Source organism: Parus major, chromosome 9 (genome assembly GCF_001522545.3).
Source record: "Parus major isolate Abel chromosome 9, Parus_major1.1, whole genome shotgun sequence".
Classification (NCBI taxonomy): Eukaryota; Metazoa; Chordata; class Aves; order Passeriformes; family Paridae; genus Parus; species Parus major.
In genome coordinates this window covers 9,569,987-9,586,152 of record NC_031778.1, presented here as the reverse complement: position 1 = coordinate 9,586,152, position 16,166 = coordinate 9,569,987, and the positions used below count along the sequence as shown (strand labels likewise).

Below are 16,166 nucleotides of genomic sequence, written 5' to 3'. Positions count from 1 at the left end.
TAAACATGACTTCTCATTTGAAATGCTACAAGCTACATTTTATTCAAGCTCAACTGTTTAAAAAAGCTGATAAAATATATTTAATGAATATAGCTTAATTATCAGGTGAAATATTTACCCTAAAAGAATTCAAGGGCAAGACATCATACAGACAAACTGTTGACAAGTGCACGCAAAACTAATGTACTAACACTGTTCCCAAGTTACAGTGAGCAGAGCAGCTAACTCAACAGCAAACTTGGCTAAAACAGCAAACAGAAGCACAACAAAATCAGAAGGGGACTTGGAATATCCCAAAAGGCTTCAAACTACTGTTGGCAGAAACTTCAACAGTCACTCATTAGCACTATATAGTGACCATGGAGGGTATCAATAATGGTTTTGTTTTGGTTGCTCAACAGGATGTCTTATGTATGCTCTTCTCTCCCTCTGCCCAGGTGCCAAATACCCACACCCATTCCATTTTTAAGAAGTCTTCCACAATTCTTCGTGCAGAGAACCAGATAGCTGTCAATAAGCTTTTACAAGCAAGAACAATTAGCCACAAGAAACTTGATACCAAATGTGGCCACCTACCAAAATGAGCCTGAGGAAATATGTGAGAGTGCATTGCTCCCGAGAGGCCTTATGGAAGCCACAAAGAGACCAGACAATGTCAAATCATTTATACACTCTTGAACAGTCATTTCTTATATATAGAGAGAAATAGATACACATATGTACCAAACAGTTCATCAATAGCGTGAGCAGCAATAGATTAATATTAGAAAACTATCAGAGATAATCTCTACAAAACAGATCTCCTATGTACTAAATAGCAAAGTTCATGCAGGAAGAACACATAAAAGGATAAGCTGTAACTTTACACTGAAAGGGGCTGAACATTTTCTTTACTTATAGACATTATCTCTGTCACCCAGTATGGAACATCACGATGGCTGCCAAAGGCTTGGAACCTCAGCAAGCCAGGGACAGCTGTATAGAAGGTGGAAAGATAGAGGTGCCACATTCAAAGAAATTTATCTAAAGAGGCTACAAATTCTTAATGATGATCCAAAATAAGCCACCTAGGAATTTTGGGAATCAAATATCTGAACAAGTTTAGCTGCATAATATCTCAAAAGGCACTGAAAAAAGAATTAATTTCAGCAGAAGATACAAATTTATCAAATCAGTTTTTAAATAAGTCCACCTAAATCACTGAGCAAACCACAGCTCAATGTCAAAATGCACACATCAGCAGATTTTAATCTGCTGAAGTCCAGCTAACAGATAAAGGTGTCAAAATTTAAAAGTTGCTCTGGAGAGGAAAATCAGCATAAGCTGGCAGCCATCTAAATCCAAGTTCATAGTTTTAAAGACGTATAAGTTTTCTTTCTTAAAAAGTGATTAAGTTTTGCCCATGGAATTATGATTCTACAGAATCCTCCCACAAAATGAGTGTAAAGATTAAAGATATGCTTTAAAAAAGAGACACTAATGTACTTAATAAATGGACTGGTGAGGAGCTAACATCCCAAGAGCCTTGTTTTTACTGGTTCTGACTCCACCTCTTTATTTTTTGAGAGCTTTCAACACTTCAAAATAAAGAAAGAAATTAAAAAGAAGGGCTTTCAAGATCATTGATGTCGGGGCTACCTGCTATAAACATGCTCTAAAGCCAAGGTTATAATATTGGAAGCTGGTGATACATAGATTACAAACAGGTAGAGCTCAAACAAATCATTTCAACATTTTTCATGGCCACCATTTGAAATCCTACAATTGCACCTCAACACTGAGCAAACACACAACACATCAAATAGACTAGGGACAGATAATACAGAAAATCTTTAAGAAACTATACAGATACAGGAAAAAAGAATCAATGCAATTCTTTAAAGGAAGTTTCTCGAACACTCAATGTATTTTTTCCTAACCTGTTGCTCCTCGGCTATTGGTCTGGAATGGATTTGTTGAAGGTGCCACAGGGGCAACAGGGGCAGCTACAAATGGATTTGTGGAAGGTGTTGCTGAAAGATTAAAGACATTTTATTAAGTAAGTGTTTCTCTAACAGCCAGTCTGACTCACATGAAGTTTATACAGCTTTTATACAAAAACACATAAATACCCAAATTTAGATGAAAAATCAGGAATTGTAAGAAGATACATTAAAAAACACAGTTACTTTGACAGGAGTGTTTTTTTGTTAATAGTACCTTTATTAGCTTCAGTACTACTGGTATCAAAGTAGAGCATTATCAAGTAAAAATTAGTAGATTGCTTGCTTACAGTCCCCAAAGGTTGTTAGTAACACTTCAATACCTCCAAATGGAGCAGGCACACTTGAAGATGCAGGCTGTGTCTGTGCAGTAGCAGCCACAGGTACTGTTCCAAAAGCATTGCTGGAAATAATTTATACAATTCATTCAGTGAAGTCAGAATTGCTTGTTTAATAATTAAATACGATTTACAGTTACTGCTAGCATGTAAAAGAAAAGGGATGAACACTTATGTGCAGCTTGCAGACTGCAATGTACCTCCCTGATGCCAGGGTCAGACAATCTCACTAGTGCTGAGAAATGGAGAGTCATCTCCGCCAAAGCAGAAGGAATACTGAGCCAACAACATAAGGATTGCAAAGTAGAAGCCTTAGGGGCACTTGCAATACCAACCCCCTAATAGGCATTTGGTACTTTCTACTTCAGTGATCTAGAAAAGAAAGGGGTGGCACCATTTATAGTAAAAATACCTGAATTATTTTTTCAGGGATGATCCTATGATTCTGAGCATGCATGCAAGTACTCTGCAAAGTGCCACCATCTAACAGGGTTAGCATGTCATGACTAGAAAGGTGCAGAGAACATTCTGCTGACAGTATTCCTAGAGTATGCTATCCCTCACTACTGCCGAATTTAAAACAAGAGATGCAGTTTCAATTGTACCTTTAAACTCATTCAACGCTTCCCTGTTTAGCTGGGAACAAACAGATTGAGAAATGACTTCAAGCTGTTCCATGCTGCTGCTGCAGCCAGCGTGGGGACAGAGCAGCCATGGCAGCGTACCTGCTGACGTTACTGGTGGCAGTGTATGCGTTGCTGGAGGTGGCCGTGGAGCTGAACACGCTGTCCAGCTCTGCCAGTGCCGCGTACTTATCTGAAGATGCACTTGACTGGTTGGGGGCTGACAATGCAGGACCTGCTGAGGACACTGCTGTGCTGAAGCCACTTCCCTGCTCACTCCCACCTAGAAAGAAAGAGAGCAGATTAAACATACTGAAGATGGTTTCACTTTCTGTCCTGCTGACATTGAGAACTAAATGAAAGTTCACAGATGGTTGCAGACTTAAAAATTAAATATGCACTAGGGCATAGAGGAGAAAGTGTTTAATAAGCCATTAGCTATTAGCAAAATGTCCTGCCTCTATAGGTACTCTGCAGCCCCAAAGAGCTTTTGTTTTCCTAGAAAAATAAGCCATTCATCTGCAACTAGAAAATGAACAGAACACCTAACCTCATACAATCCATTTCAGAACAAACCTCTCAGTACAAATGAATGTAAGTTTTAACACACTATTCAAGATGAACATTTGAGTAATAGAATAACTAGCTTTTTCTCCTTAATTTACTATCAACTAAATCTAAGTATCACTGATAGTATCTTATAAAAAACTAAAGCCAAATGTTTTTGTGGCAGAGAGGTAAGAAAGCTGCTCTGGTACCTCTTTGCAATAACTGCAGCTCTCCATTCCAGAGCATCCACTATAGGTTTTAGTACAAATTTAAAATATATAAATAAATATTTAAAATATATATTTGTATTTTTATATGGTTTTATTATTGCAGTAATGATTCTTTATATATTTTAATTTAGAATTATTCATCTTGATGGGAAATAGGTTCCCAAAAAGCAGTCTTCTAATGACATCCTTTTGGAATGATGTCTTAAAACTTACATCTTGCACATTTAAGGGTACATTGACACAAAATTCTACTGATCACTTAGAGAAGGGAAATTTTTAAATACAGTTACAGCACTTTGACAAGCACAGCCATCCTTGTGGTAACTATACACATACAGAATAACCATGGCAAACAATAAAGTTTAATACCTTGCCCTGCACTGAAGATATTATCTAAATTAGCAAGAGCTGCATATTTGTCAGCTGACTGAAGATTCAGTTTATTCACTGCAGCTTTACTGCCTGCAGTTGCTGTGGCGTTGCTCTGAGAAGCATTGAAGGATCCAAAATCAGCACTGGAGGATTTGGGGAAGTTATCAAAGTGAGCAAAATTAGCATTCACTGATCCAGCACTTCCACCTGTAACAAATTAAGTTAAACATGATCAATGCTCCAAAGTTAGAAAGTCTCTCCAACTGTAACTGATGGCACAATAACCCTCCCTTTGTGGTTGTGTGAGGCAATGTGTTTTCCTGCCCCATCCTACACATTTAAGACTGTTTCCCATTTCCTTCAGAGTTCAGTGGGCCATCAGAAAAAAATTATAATGTATTGTTTGGACTGCATATCAGGGATAAACACCCCAAACTTCAACACTTTAGACCACAGTCATAATTTAATCCTGAAAACCATATGCTATTTTTAGCTGTTAAAAGTAATTTCAGTAACAAAAGCTTCCTAGAAAAAGATGTCTTAATCTTTCATATTCAAAATACAAAAGCTTCGTTTCCCTACCACATGTGGCTAATGAATAGTTACTACTTGTATTGACTTGTATTGGTTTAGTCATTTCAGATGTCAGCCATCATCCTAAGCAAAAAGAAGTGCCTGGAAGTCCAAAAGTTGTATGATTTCATGCCCAGGTTTAGAGAGTTTGATTCTCTGTTCTCAGGAGTTTTAGACTGCATCCAATCAGGAAAGAGGTTAGGGGGAAGACACAACACAGCTCTTTTATAACAAATCTCCACTGATGTCAGAGATACATAAATCTATTTTAGAAATCTGATATGGGTCCACACAACTGAATTTCAGATCAAGTATTACACCATGAACTTCCATCTCTTCATTGTCCAGACAATTTAATCAGGGCAGGTGACACTCTTAAATTTAAATGAGTTGTTTCATTAAGTGTATCACATTTTATAACAGTTGGTTGATGATTCCACTCATACTAAAGAACTTTCCAAAACAAAAACACAACTTTCTAAAGGCATAAGCAACAAGTTGAAACATATGCAACAGTAGGAATGGAAGTGCTATACTACAATGGCATAAAATGAAGCAAGCTGAGTTTTCCACTGCGTGGAACTTACTGTGTACAGCCTGGAGAGGAAAAGCTGAAGTAAATTCACCAAAACTGCAGCTAGATGAAAGCGTTCTGAACGCTGGACAGCCAGAAATTGTGTGTGGGTTAAAGTTAACATAAGAAGGGAGAAAGAAAATTTGAAAAAAAAGTTTAAAACAACACCACACTCAAAAGAAAAAAAAAAAAAAGGAAAAGAAAGTCAGTCAGCCAAAGATCTAGACAAACAGCAAGTGTAAACTCAAGCAGAAGTTCTAAAGCATGATCAAATCAAAGGAAAGCAAAATAAATCTTAGCAATAGGCTCTACACATGAATTCAAGCATACTGAAGTGTGCACATATGCTATACATATGCATAGACACACACTTGGTTTGGTACTGTGACATCCTTTTGGATCTACTGAAGTGCTTCTCTTAGAAGACAGAGTCAATTCAATACTTCTTAAAAGCAGTAAGAGTTTATTCTTTTCATAGTTATTTCAGGTGTAGAGCTAACAAACACAGTGCCATAAATCAGACTTCTGAGTAGCAGTAGGGAAAAAAAAAAATCAACACCAAACACAAGGAATTCATTTTGAGTTTCCCCAGAGCTTCAGATGGCTTGATTGCATTAAAGCAGGCAGATGCAAGAAAAACTCAACTTCGGTACCTTCCAACATAAAGGTAAGGATTATTTCAATTAAGTATTAATCAAAAGTGCTAGGAGTTCTACCTGTATTTTGGGGCTGAAAAGGAGACTGACTTGCTGTGGGGAAACCTCCAAAATTACTCGAGCCACTAGACTGTCCAAATGCATCAAAGTTTGCAAAACCTGCATTGGCAGAGTTCTGCGCTGTAAATCGCAAAGGAACAAAACATGTTAATGGATATGGGAAATAAACACAAAAACAGATGTATTAACTGAATTCATGGTCATGACAGCCTCCAAGGGTTATGTACTACCATGTGCTGCTTTTGACATGAAGAAAATTACGTATTATTCTACAATTGGAAACTGTCTTTAAACAAGCTTTCACAAATCACCTTCACAGAGCTGTACCAGTTAATGCCACTTCTGTCCTCACACAAGCTGCTACTCACAACTGTATGACCCAATGCAATCCACTTCAACTTAACCCTAAGTGTTTGCAGTGCTGGCTGCTCAGCAAAAAACAGCCATAAAGTACAGAATCCCAAGCTGCCAAAACTAGAACTTGTGGGCTAACTGAACATTTCTTTGTGAATAAAAATTAGAAGGTATTCTTGTAACATACTGACAATTCAAATTCCTCATACACCAAATGCTTCTTCCTCTGCTGAATTCTGGTTGGCACAATTTGAGTAGTTTTTACTTGGTTTATAGTTTCATTTAACTGGAAAATTCAGTCTTTAAAAAAATAAATCAGAGTACAGAAATATGGAAAATCAGTACCAATGGCAAGAAGATAGTATTTATAGAGAGTATTCACAAAATAAAATCCCAGGAAATTTCAAACAGAATTTCAGTTTTCACTTTCCTTTCATGCCACACTATAGGAGAAAATAGAAGTTAACACTACTCTAATTTTGACCAGCTGGACATTCAAGCATCTATAGATTCAACAGGAACTGTATGCCTAACTGGTAAGCTCCACAGAAGCCCTTAAACTCTGTTATAAGCAAGAAAGTAAAAAATGTTTTTAATTAAATGCAAACCAAATCTTTTTATAAGATAACTTGAGTTACTATCTAAAGAAACCTCACAAAACACCTTCTGGAATAACAGATGGCAATACATTATAGTGTTAGGTTAGAATTTGTTTATTCTGGAGAAATTTTACAGATTAAGTATATACAAAGAGAATACATTATATGCTGATCACTGAAGTACCGTAATTTATTAGTCTGATAGTGCTAATTGAAAGTTGTATTATTTCACTTAATTTCTCTTAAAAAGAACCTGTACTACAAATTCATAAACTAAAAAGACATTTTAATACAAACTACTGTACCTCACAATGCTGCTAATATAAATGGAAGGGCATACATTTGCCTTCCCAGAGTACAGTGGGAGAGAGGGTGAGGTTTGGCTGGACTCGATACCACGTTTAATAAACCATGTGTATAAGCATTAGATTACAGAGTATGGTTTTGGCAGCAGGGAGCATCCAGGGTGGTCCCTGTGAGGAGAGAACAGAAGTTGCCCCCATTGCTGCACAGCTGCTGCAGCTCCACTACTGCCCCACCACTGCCCAAAGGTAAGCTCACCAGCAGTGCTGGCTGGGGCATGGTGTTTAAAAAGGGTTAAAAACCAGTATGCAGCAGCTGTGGCAGAGAGGAGTGAGGAAAATGCAAGAGAAAACACTGCAGACACCAAGGTCGGGTAAGAAGGAGGGAAGGACATGGAGAAGACCATGGTAAGGAAGGCTGTCCCACTGCAGCCCATGAAGTATCAGGTATAACACTGCAGCCTGTGGAGTCACACCAGAGCAGGTAGGGAGGGCATGAGGAGGCTGGAGCTCATGGAAAGCTGCTGCTGGAGCAGGCTCCTGTGGAGAGGAGGCCCCACCGGAGCAGGTTTTCTGGCAGAAGCTCTGACCCTGCCTGAAGGACAGCAGCCCATGGAAAGCACCCATGCTGGAGCAGCTCTTGAAGAGCTGACACACATGGAAAGGGCTCACATTCCAAGAAGTTTGAGAAGAACCATATCCCACCACATGGGAGGGACCCCACAATGGAGCAGCATGAGGAAGAGTAGCAACAGAGATGAAATCTTAAGACTTAACTGCAATGCTCATTCCCCAGCCCCAACATGAGGAGTAGCTAATATGGTCAAGAGTGAAATTACGCCTCACTAGAAGGGATGAAGGTGGGTTTGGTTTTATTTTTTTACTATCCTACTCTATTATTAATTGTCAATAAACTAAATCAAGTCTGGATTTCCCAGTAACTTTCTCTTGACTCATCAGCTTTTTTGTGTCTTCTCCCCCAACCCTGCTGATGGGTGAGTGAACACACGGTCCCGCAAGCCCCGGAACCAGGCAAAGCCAACCCACCACAGTATGAGAGTCAGCAAGGAGAAAAAAAAAAATCAAAGTGAAAGCAAGATCTTGGGAAAGTTATTTTCACCTTTGAAGTGGGCAAAAAGTTGGCACAAACAGACAAAAAATTACTTATATTATATCCTTTGTATTGGTTCAAACAGCATTTTACACACTCCAACTCCAAATCCTCAAGTTGGAGTTGCTTTGGTTTTTAAACCAGTAGCTTTTTAATAGGAATAGATTAAGAATTTACTTTAAAAATGAAAGTGATACTTTCATCCTAATGCATCAATTAGACAGACAAGAGACTGATATTTAGTAGACCAAAGAGCATTATGTAAATGTTGTCCTAGAATAAGGGAAAGATTATTTATTTTAACCACTCACACAAACAGAAAACTGTATCAAGATTCCTAAATGAAGAATCTTTTGGATCAAAATTAAAAACTGGAGTGTAGTATATTACAAAACACTTCATTTTACTGTACCAGCTGACACACAAAGGATGACTTTCAAGTGAGCCCACGTTCAAACAGTATTGCTGTAAAGCCTCTTCAGCTGAGTATTCTGATATTAATCTTGTTTTATTTTATGCGGTAAAGTTTCAAACTTTGTAAATGTGGCACAAAGGTAAAGACCAGGTAAGACTTGTACTCTCCTGCACCTGGACAATAAGTAGATTGCCAATTCCAAAATTCAGTTCTCCACAGAAAAACCCAAGAACAATCCTAAATTCAGGAACTGCAGGGGGTTGCAGATTGCCATGGATTTACAGCTGCTCTTGCCACTACAGACCAGTGAGGCAGTACAAAAGCCAGCTGGCTACAGCCAGGGATGACAACACCAGTCATGGCAATGCCAGCTGCTCCTACAATCTCTGCAGTTTCCTCTGTGAGGTTTGCACTACCTGGTATGCAATAAAGGCATGAAACACTGCAAAACAGAAAAAAAAATCTAAAATAAAATCCACATATATCTAAAGTAAAAAAAACCACCACTTTTTACAAAATAATTCTGATGCTGTTTTGCTTTTACTAGATAAAGCCTCTTCTCCCATGTTATCTGTGATAGAGTTGTGCTGTGTCACTACACCTTTGTAAAATCTTTTGTACAGGTCATCTAGTCCATTAGCTTTTAAGAAATCTAAATGCCAAAAATTTTGATCCTTGTTGCTATTACCAATCTATAAACTACAGAAAAATTAGTCATGTACAATCTTCAAAATCTCAATTTTGCACAAATTATGGAACTTTGTAAATTAAATACAGACAATAAACATAAGGTCAGAGTTTCCCTTTCAATAAGCAACAATATCCTGCACCAGTTTAATATATTAAAGAACTTGGAAAGCAGAAACATATCACAAATTGCAGATCCTGCCTAATTTTCAAGATTTGCACCTACACTTCAGAGATTACAGCACAAATTTGTTAATATATTCCTATCAGCTGCTGCACTCTGTAACTTATACTGAAGGATCTTAAGTTTGCTGGTCTCCTCAGTGATTTCTTTAGTGAGTATTGTGTACAGGAAAGGAAAAAAGTCCATCCCTTATAAACACAGCTAAAAGCAAGCCCTAAAACAAGAACATCAGACCATAAACTTTGCCTAAATAGTGCTGGACTAAGTGCAGATTTTCCCATCCTGCATTGCAGTGTGTAATTGCTAACAAAAATTACATGTTTTTACAACTCCTTAATGAGCATTCCAAACTCATTTTTGCCAAAGCTGGCAGACCAATCAACCCTCTTTGTGTTCCAAAGGAAGAGTCTGTAACATTTTGTTACTCATTTCACTAACACTATCCTGTACTTACTGCACACAAGACAAACCTTACAAGCATTGAACTACAGCAAGTCAGAAAAGACCCTCAGGTAACAAGTCTGCAAAACATGTCACATGCTCAGAAACAAGTTTCTGCCTTTTAGAAACTGATTTACTAGCCCTGAAACTGCTTTGTGCTCTAAAACTTATGGTAAATCATGGGAATGACCATAACGGTTAGTTTGTGACCAGAAATTAACACTCTCCCCTCAGATTATATTTATTCTGGAGTGTTCCTATAGCTCTTCATCTTTTAAAAAATTACCCAGTGAATATGCAATGTGTGATTTTGAACACAGTACTGAAATACTGCTTTAATGGAATTTTCATCTCCTAAAAAGCACGAAGAATAATTAAGTGCATATAAATAATCATTCACCAACAAATTTGGAAAGAAATTATTAGAAAGAATTAACCATCTGCAGTCTTTTCAGTAACACTATACAGCACTGACCAGTTAACACAAGTCCTCCCAGTTGAACACACCCCCAAAACGATGATTAACATGAAATCTAATTTTAAGGATTTTACAGAAGACACAGAATAACAACTGCTGTTGCAGCATTACTGAATTCTGCCACTTATTTCATAACACTAATTTGGATAAATCCTTGGTATTTTGCTCAGTTCCTCAAGTGTGAACCTTCCCATCCATGACACTTTATCTTGGCTATTAACAGTTTCAGGACTGATTTGCAAGAAATCTCTCTTATTCTGGGTGGCTTAGCAACATCACAGTTTTTCTCAGAACAACTAGATGAAAAGCCCATTCAGACCAGGCAGGCAAAGGTACTTTCCCACAACTACAAGGCAAGCTAGCAACAAGCTTTAGTGACCACAGAATTGACTTTGTCTTTAGGACACACTTTTATGGCTCTAGGTCTTTGGCTGGGAAAAAACCAAAACCCGGAGGGCTCAATATATTTTACTGAAGTCATCCTCTAAGAATTCAAGGCCTATCCCTTTCCTCAGTCAATACATATGCTCAAGGCTTGTTTATTCTTCCTGGAACTAGAGAATACTGCTCACGTGGGCAGTACTCAGCTTTCAAATAGACACACACACAAAAGAGGAGATCACTCTAAACTGGGCAAGCCTTGTTTTTTCTTTTGACAAACTGGCAGTTATTATCAATGCATTTGAACTCCTTTAAAGTCTCTTTAAAGACTCTGCTTGCTTTTCATGAATGCTCTTCCTATAATTTTCAGAAAGAAAATTGAAGGTCTAATATCAGCTTCTCCCGACATTTCATTACTCATCCTCTCACTCTCCCCCAAAGAACCTAGAGTTTAGTAGTAGGTAGAAACAGTGTAATCATACACATCCCTATAAGCAACTCCCACTTCCAAAAGCAGAACTGTCAGTCTCTAAGTCATCAACCTTTCTTTATAAAGACCTGAAAGAAATCTTGAGCAATACAACACTCCTAAGGCACAGAGATTACATACACCTCATGAAGTTTAGTCAAGAGCCATCAAAATTAAAACTACATTTTATACATTTAAAAGGGATGCGGTGGTCCAAGTACCTACCTGTATGACTGTTGAAGTGTGCAAAATTAGCAAAATTTGCTGTAGCAGTTGACTGAGGAGGAGCAGCAGCAAAGATATCTGAGCCAAGATCACTGAGGAGGTCAAATTGTTTCTTTTCTTGTTGCTGCTGTCCTTGAGATCGAACTACAACAGGAGACTACAAACAAGATCTCAATTAATTAGTACAAAAAGGTGGTATTTTACCAAACTGACATTTACAAAATATTAGAAGGCAAGACTAAGCTTATTTATTTAACAAGACATTTATTCCTGAAGTTTAAGATGCTCTATGTAGTACACACCCTCCTCTTATAGTACAAGAAAAAATATTTATGCTACTACTCTGGCTTTTAAAGGAACTCTGCAGCAGATTTACACAGTTTAATAGCACCCAGAATTAAGTAGCAATATATTATTAGCAACTTCAGATTTTGTATTTGAAACTGCAAATATTGTACAAATACAAGCAATAAAACTTAATTTTATAAGACAGAAAATAGTTATTAACTACATTCTGAAAAAATCTTTAGAATTCAGTGTAAGGAGAGAAAAATTTAAAAATATCATAGCAAGGCTTGAAGTTGCAATTTTCTACTGTTTGAGTAAAAAGAGATCCATTCAAGAGCTGCTTGTATCCTGACTCTAGTTTTCAAACAGTCTTCCCTCCAAAAATCTAAGTACACAGTTTTGTTTGACTTTACATTACAGCATACAGACACCCCCTGAAAGCCACTTAAGAGAGTTTCAGAATGCATAGGAAGCAATAGTAAACATGACATGCTTTCATCCATATATTCACTACTAATTTCATGGTTAACAGCCTAAGTAATTTTCTTATTTTCAAAGAGAAAAAACAAAGATGAAAATAGAACACATCAGGTCCAAACTTTAGAGGTATTTATGCAAAAGACAACCATGTAATCCTATCTCACTGGAAAACACTGCTTACTGAAAATAACCACTAAAATCAATTTGGTCAATAGAAACAAACTTCATTTAGTAGCTATCTGCAAACATGTATATACTTCAGTAAAATATACTAAATACAGTGATCATATTAGTTCCTACAATCATAGCAGTTGCTATTGCAAGAATTTTTCTGTCACTGAAAGAGTAACAAGGACTGCAGGTAGTTCTGTGCTCCTCAGCAGTCATTACTCACTTGGCTAGGTGTGCCCTTGTTTAAGTGCAGTGCGGGTGCAGCTTCTCCCAAGAGAGATTTGAGTGGCTTCACCTCAGGTGTGCTGCTTGTACTACTGGCAGAAGACCCAGATATGGACGCATGGACTGATGCCACCACCTTTGCTTGCTCTGGAGGAACATACCTACATTCAAGAAGAGCAATGTTTTTCACAAGTTTCACGTGAGAAGTTCCAAGTCTGAAGTTGAGAACTGGCAGATCTCAGCTTTGCTACTGAAACCCCGATCCTGCAACAGATTCTATCAGTAGTTTGCAAAATACCCATTCTTTAAATATGCCAGAGATTTTTTTTAAAATGGACTGGTATTTAAAGTCATCAATATTTTTAGCACTTACTCAATACAAAATAAGTCTTTCCCAACTAATAAATAACAGTCAGCAAAACTGTTACTTTACGCTGTTATTGCCATCCTCTTAAGCCGTTTCTGTTCCATATATGAACATTGAGAAACTTCTTTAGTTTGTCTTCTCTGCTTCCTATAGGAGCTCTAAATAAAATATCTGAACAAAATCATTTCACTTTAGAGAGCTGTGTAATCTAGTCTTAAGAGCACCTCAAAGAAGGGAAGCATACTCAAAATGAGAGCAAACTGTCCATCTTCACATCACAGGGGAAAATTTTTGTAATAGTAAAGGTATCTTACCATCTTTTCTTTTCATATTTTTCCTGTAGAAATTCCTTTACTTTCTGTGGATCCCTGAAGTCTGGAATTGCTGATGATCTATCATCAAATAGGCCTAGCCAGATCTGTTTGCACACCTTAACAAAAAAACAACAACAACATAGATTGATCAGAGAAAATTCCTTAATTCAAAACCTATTTATTATTGTTAATATATTAAACCATTAAAGTGTGTGGCTGCATAATTTATATCCCAGACTGAGCTGCTGTAACACTGACTGGTGCACCATGTACTGGGGTCTAAATATCTCAAGCTGCCTGTGACAGCAGGGCAAGCAGATCCCAGCATCCGATTTCACCATCCAACACTCCTTTTACAAAATATTTGTAGAATGTACTCATGCAAAGTACCCCATTTCTACTTGTAATCTTGAAGATTTTTCTCCTTCATCTAATTCTACACATTCCCTTACTTTACACTCCAGGGCTTAAACTGTTTCAACAGATTCCATATGCTCTAAGCCCCAAATAGTAGATTTTAAAAGATCCAAGATTCAGTATTTATATTTTTAATTACTATTTGAGTACAAGAACTGTTTCCCAACCAGCCTTTGTTACCATGATGCAGTTTCTACAATACCATACACATTTGAGTGATGGTATGAGATAAGGGGTAAAAATACTCTTGCTCCAATTTAATTTTCTAATTGTAGCTGTGAGTCAGTAGAAATTGAACCACTTGCAAAATTGTCAGTATGTTCAAGCTTCAATTCCTGAGCAAAACAAAACGAAAGGTGTTCTTAAAACTAAACAAGACATAGGAGTTTTAATTTGCAATGTTTTAAGGTCTTCAGGCTATTCTCCAAATGACCTTAATATGTGCACCCAAACAAGAACACCAAACATTAGCTGCCCTCAAAATCACAGTGCCCTTTTAGAACATGTTTCTTCCAGAGAAGCAGAGTCAAAAAAAGCTTTGTTTTCATGACACCCTTTCTTCCCACACCTTTTCTGAAATAGCCCTGACCATCCCTCTTACATGCCTACTACAAACCTGCTCTCTATCCCTGCAAGTGTCAGGTTTTCAACACTGTCCCCAGTGACCTTCAGGAGAAGCACAGGCTCTAACAACCAAGAGCTGCAAAACTGATTGCTCTAAAAGTTGGCAAATCAAGGTAGAAGCTGTGATACTCCCACTTTAGCATCTTCCCCAAACTAGTTGGTAACCAAGATAAATCTTATAGGTAATTTCAAAGATTACTCAGGATTTTAAAGATTAGGCAGACTCCTAACTGCAGATTTCATATTTGATGTTACAGTTCTAAATAGCCTGATTGCATATTCAACACCTAACACTCCTTATTACCAACATTATTATCATCTACTGGATAGAGACAAACAACAACAGGAAACAGATCTAATGATCAAAAGATATTTTCAAATGAGTATTTATACAGCTAATTTAGAGCCAAGATCCGTAGTTCCTACCTCAAACTCAGCAATTCTGCATTCATTCTGCAATTGTACTATACAAAAGGATCAAGTTCAATGCACTGATTTGAGTTCTCAAAATTAAACAGCCACAGTATTGTAATAGATAAAATGAAACAATATATTTGTTTATAATTCTTCATACAAACTTAGAGGACAAATTTAGTCAAAAAAGTCACAAGTCTGTTCTAAATTAAAAGCTAATATCAAGAATCACTGTTTTAACAGTACCAATCTTTCACTACTTTTTGGTAACAAAACATATATAGTCAGAATATTTATGGGTGTAGCTTTAAACTTGCAGTAAATAGTCTGAGGTGAGCCAGCAGTAGTATTTCCATACTTAGATTTGTGAGTATAACTATACAAGCAGCAGTCATATGATTGCTAGGAGGAAGAGAAGTCCTGCTTGTGGCTATTTACAGAATCTCTAGCAGCAGGAGTTGGTGGTGTTCAAATCCACACAGTCCCCTCCCAACCCCAACTGCAATATTGGAAAGAACATCAGGAAACACTGAAGAAAAGAAAAATAGTGCTTAATTTCAGGCAAGAAGAAAGACAAATGTTATAGCACAGCCCCTACTTGATTCTGCACCCAGCACCGTAACATTTGGGGCTCTACCATGATCAGTTTGCAGCAAGCCTGAGATGTGCTGGCAAATGATAGAGGAGGGCCCCTTCTCCACCCATATATCAGACCATCCAATTACTCCTCCTTCTCCTGCCACCCAAAACAAGTCAGATAAAAGAAACTCATCACAATTACCATGTCCCTGGTACCATTGAAACCTGGAGGAGATCAACTCACAGCAACAAACCACAACCCAGTTTTTCACGTTTCTCCCTCCCAGCTTTCTGCTTCATTTTCACCCTGAAATGCCTACACATTAGGAGTGAGGGGGAAAGAAAACAAAACAAAAAGTCCTGAAAACAAAAAGATGAAAACCCCCAAAAACAAACAATCCAAACCAAAAAACCCCACCACAACTCCGTGTCAATGTCTCAGGCCACTACAAGCCATTTCTGTGAGGACTCAGAAAACAAGGTGCTGTGTGACTTTAGATCATTACCAGCTACAGAGCTATAGTAGATACAGTTCTATGAATATGCAAACAGGAACGGAGGAGGACTGTGCTGAACAAACACCTGTTAGTTTAAAATGATGCAAGCTTCTTAAAGGCATCGGCTCTTGCCATTGCATTGCAATTTTTGCAAACCTTCAGAAAGCAGGCTTCCAAAAGTGTTTCC

General features: G+C 37.7%; 1 protein-coding gene across 12 annotated transcripts in view; it reads right to left on the bottom strand.

Moving 5' to 3' along the window:
• AGFG1 (ArfGAP with FG repeats 1) overlaps window positions 1–16,166 on the bottom strand; it is a 36,374-nt gene that overhangs the window by 2,911 nt on the left and 17,297 nt on the right. For 3 of the 12 annotated variants that reach the window (XM_015637474.3, XM_015637475.3, XM_015637482.3), the window contains exons 3-12: window positions 13,449–13,564; window positions 12,766–12,928; window positions 11,604–11,760; window positions 5,958–6,077; window positions 5,255–5,326; window positions 4,092–4,301; window positions 3,046–3,226; window positions 2,306–2,385; window positions 1,920–2,012; window positions 577–624 (exon numbers count right to left, since the gene is read on the bottom strand). In XM_015637474.3, coding sequence (XP_015492960.1) covers window positions 577–624; window positions 1,920–2,012; window positions 2,306–2,385; window positions 3,046–3,226; window positions 4,092–4,301; window positions 5,255–5,326; window positions 5,958–6,077; window positions 11,604–11,760; window positions 12,766–12,928; window positions 13,449–13,564 — 1,240 coding nt within the window. The remainder of the gene's footprint in view (window positions 1–576; window positions 625–1,919; window positions 2,013–2,305; window positions 2,386–3,045; window positions 3,227–4,091; window positions 4,302–5,254; window positions 5,327–5,957; window positions 6,078–11,603; window positions 11,761–12,765; window positions 12,929–13,448; window positions 13,565–16,166) is intronic. The other 9 variants (XM_015637476.3, XM_015637477.3, XM_015637478.3 and 6 more) reach the window with 8 other exon arrangements.